A 10,158-nucleotide genomic window follows, 5' to 3' on the forward strand; every position below is an offset into this window, starting at 1 on the left:
GGTGGGTGGGTGGGGTTGTCTGTGTGTGAGGTGGGGTTGTCTGTATGTGGGGTGGGGATGGGTGGGCGGGGTTGTCTGTGTGTGAGGTGGGGATAGGTGGGCGGGGTTGTCTGTGTGTGGGGTTGTCTGTCTGAGGTGGGGGGTGGGGTTGTCTGTCTGAGGTGGGGGTGTGTGGGGTTGTCTGTCTGAGGTGGGGGGTGGGTGGGGTTGTCTGTCTGAGGTGGGGGGTGTGGGGTTGTCTGTCTGAGGTGGGGGTGTGTGGGGTTGTCTGCTTGAGGTGGGGGGTGTGTGGGGTTGTCTGTCTGAGGTGGGGGTGTGTGGGGTTGTCTGTCTGAGGTGGGAGGTGGGTGGGGTTGTCTGTCTGAGGTGGGGGTGGGTGGGGTTGTCTGTCTGAGGTGGGGGTGTGTGTGTGTCCAGTATATATTCCACCGGCAGAAAATCAGTGATGGTGGAACGCTGATCTAATGTTAACTTTTATGCCTTTCCCTTAACCTAAATATACCTGACCTTAACTCAAACATGAACTCTAACCTAACCCTCTCTCTTTAACCTAACCTTCATCTCTTCAGTTTATGTTCTGCCAGTTGAATATACACTTCCTGTTTATTAATACTGTGGAGAGTTTTTAAATGTAGCTCACTAGTCAGTTTTCTGTCAGTCATCTCTTGTTTCTCTTCAGGCACTCAAGGTGTTGAGGACGGCTGAGTTTGCCCCTTACGTTGTGTTCATCGCAGCTCCCACCATCACCCCTGGAATGAACGAGGTTAGTGCCAAAACACACTGCTACTGTGTCCGTCATGGTTTGGGTTGTGTCTCTGTCATTTTGCTGTGGTGAAAGTCCATCCCACTGCCTGTGTCCTGTCTGCATTCCTGTTGATTTTTCTTTGGCATGCCTTTCTCCTTGCACCCAAGCTTCCCAAGTGGTGCAGGAAACTGCCTGTAAGTACTGGATATGTACAAGTAGGTTAGCTCATATACACTCCTTTTATAGGTGTGTGTATTGTGTTTGTGTGTAAATGGTTTGTTTTTGAGTATACTAAGATCCTCCCAGAGTCCCATTTCATCTTTCTTTCCATTGTGTGACTCGACCCTTCCCACAATGCCTGGAAGGGGGGTCTTTTCTTCCCCTGTTATTCTGACTCTTTCTTCCCTCCTCCTCCCTTCAGGATGACTCCCTCCAGAGGCTGCAGAAGGAGTCCGAGGGCCTCCAGAAGACCTACGCCCATTACTTCGACCAGACCGTCATCAACAATGAGATCGACGACACCATCCGTCTGCTGGAGGAGGCTGTGAACCTGGTGTGTACCACCGCTCAGTGGGTTCCTGTGTCCTGGGTTTATTAACCTCTGAACCCAGACCAACACCAAACTCTGACTGTCGTCCCCCATTCCCCAACAAACCCCGGTTTTCTTTTACAATGCATCTCTGTGGAACATCTCTGTGGAAACCGTGTGGATGAAGGAAAAAATGAATGAAAAAGGACTGATAGCGCCTCTGAAACCTCAGTCAGTCCTCCTGAAGAAAAACAGTGACTTCTGTCGTCTTCCTCTCCACTCCTTACTGACTGCCTCAAAGGCACATTGTTGTGTGTATGTGTATATATATACATATACATACATATATATATATATATAATATAAAAATGCTGAATATGGTCCTGTTCTTAGAGTTGAATGAAAGGGAGGGGGGGGACATTTTCTACCTTATTTCTTTTTGTATCGTTACAGCGATAGCTGTCTGAGGCGAGATAGTGAGGAGGACAGACGTGACACACGGTGATAGGTGTTTGTTGCTGTTTACCTTGTATAAGGCATTTCCTATGGTCGTCAGTCGGAAGCTTGCCGTGTGACCCCCTGACCCCTTACTCCTATTGGCCGCCTCATACTCTTCGTGCTCCGCCCCTCAGAGACAGCGGAGGTCCCTCTCGCACGGTCGCCTCTGCCGCAGTGACACCACGTCCTATTGGGCGGATAGAAAAGCACAGTGAACACCCCTCGCTCCTATCCCTTTCCTTTTATTTATTTCAGAGGTCACGGTATCTGTCAATCAAATCGTTGGAGCAACCCCCCTGTCAATCAAATCGTTGGAGCACCCCCCTGAACTCTCTTCATTCCCTACATACCCTGTTTGTTTACATCTCAGTTTGCACAATGGAGAGAACAGGTGCTCCCCCCCCTCTGTTTCTTTCTCTCTGTAAAGCGATGATTCTCCTCGGTCAGAGCGTGTGCTTGGTCATCGCCAAAGCACGGGTGTCCAAGCCAGACGGCATCCCTCTTATCTGGATGGACGGACAGGAGGAGGGAAGAAAACCACATAATCCAACACGGTCACCCTGCATGCGGCTGGGGCAGAAGACTCTGACTCCTATGCACACCCCCCAGTCCTGCAGGCCCATAAGAGTGAGCCGTGTATGTCAATTGTCCCTATTTGATACGTTGTGGGAATGGGAGGGGATACGGAGTGGGACGTCCAATCCTATAGGTCCGCCATTTCAGAACTGTGTCGTCTTAAAAGAGTATTACTGTTTTAAGTTCAATGGAAGGAGATGCATTTTTATGGTGTGTAAATGTTTCCGTGGTTCGTAAGTCATAAGAGTGATACCAAGAGCCAGTGTGTGTACAATAATAATACTAAAAGAGCTCATTGTGACAAACTCTTTATAACACTTTACTTGCGGTGACATGACATAGCGCCTTATGAGCACTGTTGTAAAAAGGGCGTAGTGCCTGTCTTGAACTGTTGTAGCATAAAAAAAGAAAACGGCTTTGTCATGCTTCTGACAGTGTGTTATGTAGGGGTTATGTCTCTCTGCCTGGAGTAAAGTGTTACCATTTAAAGTCCTGTGTAAAGTTCCCTCTGCAAATGACAAGCAGCTCTTCGGTATGAAATGTTGTTCTTTTTCTGTTTTGTAAAAAATATATTTCATTTTAAGTGTTGACAAAGTAAACTGCCTTTGGGTTCTGTCTCATATAAGTCTCTAGTGTACACCTCTACTGTGTGTGTGGACGGGTTTGGCCCTATGTGTGGACTGTGGCTATAGGTGTGGATGGGTGGTTGTGTGTGTGATGCAATGCAGTAGTTTGCTTATACTGAACATTATGGTCATGCAAGTGCTTCCATTGACCACAAGATGTCAGTCTCTCTGTCCTGTCAGACATTGTCCACAAGAATGCAGCCTTTCTGTACTGTCAGACATTGTCCACAAGATGTCAGTCTCTCTGTCCTGTCAGACATTGTCCACGAGAATGCAGTCTTTCTGTACTGTCAGACATTGTCCACTAGATGGCAGTCTATATGTACTGTCAGATTATTTATTTATTTTACCTTTATTTAACTAGGCAGGTCATCTTTAAGAACAAATTCTTATTTACAATGACGGCCTACCTCGGCCAAACCCTCCCCTAACCCGGGCGACGCTGGGCCAATTGTGTGCCGCCCGATGGGACTCCTGATCACAGCCCGGGATTTGTGAGCCAAGACCTAAACATATGTCACCCAATTTCCATTTGTCTTCTAATCCTATCAAATAATGAGCTGTGATCAAACCCTTCAAATGCTTTAAATAGCTTGCGGACTTAAGATGGCTTTCTCTAGTCCAAGTTAAAATGTAATGCTTTGTCCATGGTTCTGAAATACTAGGGAAGTCCATGGCCCTGTCCAAATAACCCCCTAGGCCTAGCTGCTGGGAAATGGTGTAGTTCAGAGATGATGTAATGGGTACAGTTCTGGCCCTAAATAATGACATGGATCATGATGGTGAAACCACGTTCACTCTTTTTATTGTGGTTAGATGTTTTGTTGGGTATACAATCAGACTATCTGTGTCCATGGACATACTGCAGATTCACATTGACATCCCATACAAAAAGGCCTTCAATTTGCTTGTAAACAAGTGATGTAGGTAACTACATGAACCCAAACACACAACCTCTGTAGTCTCTCGTTTGATGAATGCATTCATAGGACTGACCGAATCACAATGAAAAAGGAGCTTACTAATGGTAATTCATGAAGCCCTAATAAACCGTGTTGATATTTATTGATTCAGAGCTCCTGTCTCAAGGAGACTGAGCCCGCAAGGCAGAAATTAAAAAGGGATTGAGGACACTAATCCATGTGGGGTTTGTGGTGCGCTCTGTCTATGAGTAACATTTACATGATGGCCTTGGACTGTGAATCTACAGTGTGCTTGTGGCTGTGCAGTGTGCATGCTATCTCCACTAACATTAGTACAAATATGCCGTCGGGCAGTAGTCTTGTTTAAATATGCCGTCGGGCAGTAGTCTCGTTTAAATATGCCGTCGGGCAGTAGTCTCGTTTAAATATGCCGTCGGGAAGTAGTCTCGTTTAAATATGCCGTCGGGCAGTAGTCTCGTTTAAATATGCCTTCGGGCAGTAGTCTCGTTTAAATATGCCGTTGGGCAGTAGTCTCGTTTAAATATGCCTTCGGGCAGCAGTCTCGTTTAAATATGCCGTCGGGCAGTAGTCTCGTTTAAATATGCTGCCGGGCAGTAGTCTTGTTTAAATACGCCGTCGGGCAGTAGTCTCGTTTAAATATGCTGCCGGGCAGTAGTCTCGTTTAAATATGCTGCCGGGCAGTAGTCTCGTTTAAATATGCTGCCGGGCAGTAGTCTCGTTTAAATATGCCGTCGGGCAGTAGTCTCGTTTAAATATGCCGTCGGGCAGTAGTCTCGTTTAAATGTGCCTTCGGGCAGTAGTCTCGTTTAAATATGCCGTCGGGCAGTAGTCTCGTTTAAATACGCCGTCGGGCAGTAGTCTCGTTTAAATATGCTGCCGGGCAGTAGTCTCGTTTAAATATGCTGCCGGGCAGTAGTCTCGTTTAAATATGCCGCCGGGCAGTAGTCTCGTTTAAATATGCCGCCGGGCAGTAGTCTCGTTTAAATATGCCGTCGGGCAGTAGTCTCGTTTAAATACGCCGTCGGGCAGTAGTCTCGTTTAAATATGCCGCCGGGCAGTAGTCTCGTTTAAATATGCTGCCGGGCAGTAGTCTCGTTTAAATATGCTGCCGGGCAGTAGTCTCGTTTAAATATGCCTTCGGGCAGTAGTCTCGTTTAAATATGCCGTCGGGCAGTAGTCTCGTTTAAATATGCCTTCGGGCAGCAGTCTCGTTTAAATATGCTGCCGGGCAGTAGTCTCGTTTAAATATGCCTTCGGGCAGTAGTCTCGTTTAAATATGCCGTCGGGCAGTAGTCTCGTTTAAATATGCTGCCGGGCAGTAGTCTCGTTTAAATATGCTGCCGGGCAGTAGTCTCGTTTAAATATGCTGCCGGGCAGTAGTCTCGTTTAAATATGCTGCCGGGCAGTAGTCTCGTTTAAATATGCTGCCGGGCAGTAGTCTCGTTTAAATATGCCGTCGGGCAGTAGTCTCGTTTAAATATGCCGTCGGGCAGTAGTCTCGTTTAAATGTGCCTTCGGGCAGTAGTCTCGTTTAAATATGCCGTCGGGCAGTAGTCTCGTTTAAATACGCCGTCGGGCAGTAGTCTCGTTTAAATATGCTGCCGGGCAGTAGTCTCGTTTAAATATGCTGCCGGGCAGTAGTCTCGTTTAAATATGCTGCCGGGCAGTAGTCTCGTTTAAATATGCTGCCGGGCAGTAGTCTCGTTTAAATATGCCGTCGGGCAGTAGTCTCGTTTAAATATGCCGTCGGGCAGTAGTCTGGTTTAAATATGCTGCCGGGCAGTAGTCCCGTTTAAATATGCTGCCGGGCAGTAGTCTCGTTTAAATATGCTGTCGGGCAGTAGTCTCGTTTAAATATGCCGTCGGGCAGTAGTCTGGTTTAAATATGCTGCCGGGCAGTAGTCTCGTTTAAATATGCTGCCGGGCAGTAGTCTCGTTTAAATATGCCGTCGGGCAGTAGTCTCGTTTAAATATGCCGTCGGGCAGTAGTCTCGTTTAAATATGCCGTCGGGCAGTAGTCTCGTTTAAATATGCTGCCGGGCAGCAGTCTCGTTTAAATATGCCGTCGGGCAGTAGTCTCGTTTAAATATGCCGTCGGGCAGTAGTCTGGTTTAAATATGCTGCCGGGCAGTAGTCTCGTTTAAATATGCCGTCGGGCAGTAGTCTCGTTTAAATGTGCCTTCGGGCAGTAGTCTCGTTTAAATATGCCGTCGGGCAGTAGTCTCGTTTAAATACGCCGTCGGGAAGTAGTCTCGTTTAAATATGCTGCCGGGCAGTAGTCTCGTTTAAATATGCTGCCGGGCAGTAGTCTCGTTTAAATATGCCGCCGGGCAGTAGTCTCGTTTAAATATGCCGCCGGGCAGTAGTCTCGTTTAAATATGCCGTCGGGCAGTAGTCTCGTTTAAATATGCCGTCGGGCAGTAGTCTCGTTTAAATATGCCGTCGGGCAGTAGTCTCGTTTAAATATGCCGCCGGGCAGCAGTCTCGTTTAAATATGCCGTCGGGCAGTAGTCTCGTTTAAATATGCCGTCGGGCAGTAGTCTGGTTTAAATATGCTGCCGGGCAGTAGTCTCGTTTAAATATGCCGCCGGGCAGTAGTCTCGTTTAAATATGCCGTCGGGCAGTAGTCTCGTTTAAATGTGCCGTCGGGCAGTAGTCTCGTTTAAATGTGCCTTCGGGCAGTAGTCTCGTTTAAATATGCCGTCGGGCAGTAGTCTCGTTTAAATACGCCGTCGGGCAGTAGTCTCGTTTAAATATGCTGCCGGGCAGTAGTCTCCTTTAAATATGCTGCCGGGCAGTAGTCTCGTTTAAATATGCCGTCGGGCAGTAGTCTGGTTTAAATATGCCGCCGGGCAGTAGTCTCGTTTAAATATGCTGCCGGGCAGTAGTCTCGTTTAAATATGCCGTCGGGCAGTAGTCTCGTTTAAATATGCCGTCGGGCAGTAGTCTCGTTTAAATGTGCCTTCGGGCAGTAGTCTCGTTTAAATATGCCGTCGGGCAGTAGTCTCGTTTAAATATGCTGCCGGGCAGTAGTCTCGTTTAAATATGCTGCCGGGCAGTAGTCTCGTTTAAATATGCCGCCGGGCAGTAGTCTCGTTTAAATATGCCGTCGGGCAGTAGTCTCGTTTAAATATGCCGTCGGGCAGTCGTCTCGTTTAAATGTGCCGCCGGGCAGTAGTCTCGTTTAAATATGCCGTCGGGCAGTAGTCTCGTTTAAATATGCCGTCGGGCAGTAGTCTCGTTTAAATATGCTGCCGGGCAGTAGTCTCGTTTAAATATGCCGTCGGGCAGTCGTCTCGTTTAAATGTGCCGTCGGGCAGTAGTCTCGTTTAAATATGCCGCCGGGCAGTAGTCTCGTTTAAATGTGCCGCCGGGCAGTAGTCTCGTTTAAATATGCTGCCGGGCAGTAGTCTCGTTTAAATATGCCGCCGGGCAGTAGTCTCGTTTAAATATGCCGTCGGCCAGTAGTCTCGTTTAAATATGCTGCCGGGCAGTAGTCTCGTTTAAATATGCTGCCGGGCAGTAGTCTCGTTTAAATATGCTGCCGGGCAGTAGTCTCGTTTAAATATGCCGTCGGGCAGTAGTCTCGTTTAAATATGCTGCCGGGCAGTAGTCTCGTTTAAATATGCCGCCGGGCAGTAGTCTCGTTTAAATATGCCGCCGGGCAGTAGTCTCGTTTAAATATGCCGTCGGGCAGTAGTCTCGTTTAAATATGCCGTCGGGCAGTAGTCTCGTTTAAATATGCCGCCGGGCAGTAGTCTCGTTTAAATATGCTGCCGGGCAGTAGTCTCGTTTAAATATGCTGCCGGGCAGTAGTCTCGTTTAAATATGCTGCCGGGCAGTAGTCTCGTTTAAATACGCCGTCGGGCAGTAGTCTCGTTTAAATATGCTGCCGGGCAGTAGTCTCCTTTAAATATGCTGCCGGGCAGTAGTCTCGTTTAAATATGCCGTCGGGCAGTAGTCTGGTTTAAATATGCCGCCGGGCAGTAGTCTCGTTTAAATATGCTGCCGGGCAGTAGTCTCGTTTAAATATGCCGTCGGGCAGTAGTCTCGTTTAAATATGCCGTCGGGCAGTAGTCTCGTTTAAATGTGCCTTTCGGGCAGTAGTCTCGTTTAAATATGCCGTCGGGCAGTAGTCTCGTTTAAATATGCTGCCGGGCAGTAGTCTCGTTTAAATATGCTGCCGGGCAGTAGTCTCGTTTAAATATGCCGCCGGCAGTAGTCTCGTTTAAATATGCCGTCGGGCAGTAGTCTCGTTTAAATATGCCGTCGGGCAGTCGTCTCGTTTAAATGTGCCGCCGGGCAGTAGTCTCGTTTAAATATGCCGTCGGGCAGTAGTCTCGTTTAAATATGCCGTCGGGCAGTAGTCTCGTTTAAATATGCTGCCGGGCAGTAGTCTCGTTTAAATATGCCGTCGGGCAGTCGTCTCGTTTAAATGTGCCGTCGGGCAGTAGTCTCGTTTAAATATGCCGCCGGGCAGTAGTATCGTTTAAATGTGCCGCCGGGCAGTAGTCTCGTTTAAATATGCTGCCGGGCAGTAGTCTCGTTTAAATATGCCGCCGGGCAGTAGTCTCGTTTAAATATGCCGTCGGCCAGTAGTCTCGTTTAAATATGCTGCCGGGCAGTAGTCTCGTTTAAATATGCTGCCGGGCAGTAGTCTCGTTTAAATATGCTGCCGGGCAGTAGTCTCGTTTAAATATGCCGTCGGCCAGTAGTCTCGTTTAAATATGCTGCCGGGCAGTAGTCTCGTTTAAATATGCTGCCGGGCAGTAGTCTCGTTTAAATATGCCGCCGGGCAGTAGTCTCGTTTAAATATGCCGTCGGGCAGTAGTCTCGTTTAAATATGCCGTCGGGCAGTAGTCTCGTTTAAATATGCCGCCGGGCAGTAGTCTCGTTTAAATATGCTGCCGGGCAGTAGTCTCGTTTAAATATGCTGCCGGGCAGTAGTCTCGTTTAAATATGCTGCCGGGCAGTAGTCTCGTTTAAATATGCTGCCGGGCAGTAGTCTCGTTTAAATATGCTGCCGGGCAGTAGTCTCGTTTAAATATGCTGCCGAGCAGTAGTCTCGTTTAAATATGCCGTCGGGCAGTAGTCTCGTTTAAATATGCCGCCGGGCAGTAGTCTCGTTTAAATATGCTGCCGGGCAGTAGTCTCGTTTAAATATGCTGCCGGGCAGTAGTCTCGTTTAAATATGCTGCCGGGCAGTAGTCTCGTTTAAATATGCTGCCGGGCAGTAGTCTCGTTTAAATATGCTGCCGGGCAGTAGTCTCGTTTAAATATGCTGCCGGGCAGTAGTCTCGTTTAAATATGCTGCCGAGCAGTAGCTAAATACTTTTCCAGCGCATTTTAAAGTGAAAGGGCTGGTTTCCCAGACACATATCTAAACCTAGTCCTGGATTGAAAAACACTATAATGGAGATTTTCCATTGAGTATGTCTTAGTCCAGGAGGTGGCCGGGGCTTAATCTGGGTCCTAAATGTACTAATTACTATCTTTGTCATCGTTCTTAGTGGTTTGGTCATCTTGAATTATGATGGCATTCTGAATAATCTATTTGGGATCAACTTCTCATTCTAAATCAACTAATATGGTAGCTTAAATCATTTTTACCCTTATGATAACATTGTGCCACCAGTAAGGGTGGGTGCTGAGCAATCAATCAAATTTTTGTTATTTTGGGGGTTTTGAACAACTCATTCAGTGATGTTGGTTAAATTATTTGTGAGCTACAGTTTCTGGAGAGATAAATCAGATCAGGCCTGAGCTGTGTGATGTAGTAGAGCGTTAGTTTCCAACAGACCGATAATCCATATATACTGAACAAAAATATAAAAGTAACAGGTTAAGTGTTGGTCCCATGTTTCATAAACTAAAATAAAAGTCCCAGAAATATTCCATCTGCACAAAAAGCTTAATTTTCAGAAATGTTGTGCAGAAATGTGTTTACATCCCTGTGAGTGTTTCTCTTTTGCCAAGATAATCCATCCACTTGACAGGCAAGAAGCTGATTTCAACAGCATGATCATTACACAGGTGCACCTTGTGCTGGGGACAATAAAAGACAACTCTAAAATGTGCAGTTGTCACAACACAATGCCACAATTGTATCAAGTTTTGAGGGAGCGTGCAATTGGCATGCTGACTACAGGAATGTCCACCAGAGCTGTTGCCAGATAATTAAAAAATGAGAAATGCTCACTAACAGGGATGTTAACACATTTCTGCACAACATTTTAGAGT

At 47.0% G+C, this 10,158-nt stretch overlaps 1 protein-coding gene across 18 annotated transcripts in view; it reads left to right on the top strand.

Annotated features, from left to right (window-relative positions):
• LOC118371831 (peripheral plasma membrane protein CASK-like) overlaps positions 1-2,973 on the top strand; it is a 65,090-nt gene extending 62,117 nt beyond the window's left edge. For 11 of the 18 annotated variants that reach the window (XM_052499742.1, XM_052499746.1, XM_052499753.1 and 8 more), the window contains 2 exons: positions 659-763; positions 1,167-2,973. In XM_052499742.1, the coding sequence (XP_052355702.1) occupies positions 659-763; positions 1,167-1,343 (282 nt within the window). In that variant the 3' untranslated portion in view covers positions 1,344-2,973. The remainder of the gene's footprint in view (positions 1-658; positions 764-1,166) is intronic. The other 7 variants (XM_052499759.1, XM_052499756.1, XM_052499758.1 and 4 more) reach the window with 1 other exon arrangement.
• The last annotated feature ends 7,185 nt before the right edge of the window (positions 2,974-10,158 follow it).

The sequence above is a fragment of the Oncorhynchus keta genome, chromosome 37 (assembly GCF_023373465.1).
Source record: "Oncorhynchus keta strain PuntledgeMale-10-30-2019 chromosome 37, Oket_V2, whole genome shotgun sequence".
Lineage (NCBI taxonomy): Eukaryota > Metazoa > Chordata > Actinopteri > Salmoniformes > Salmonidae > Oncorhynchus > Oncorhynchus keta.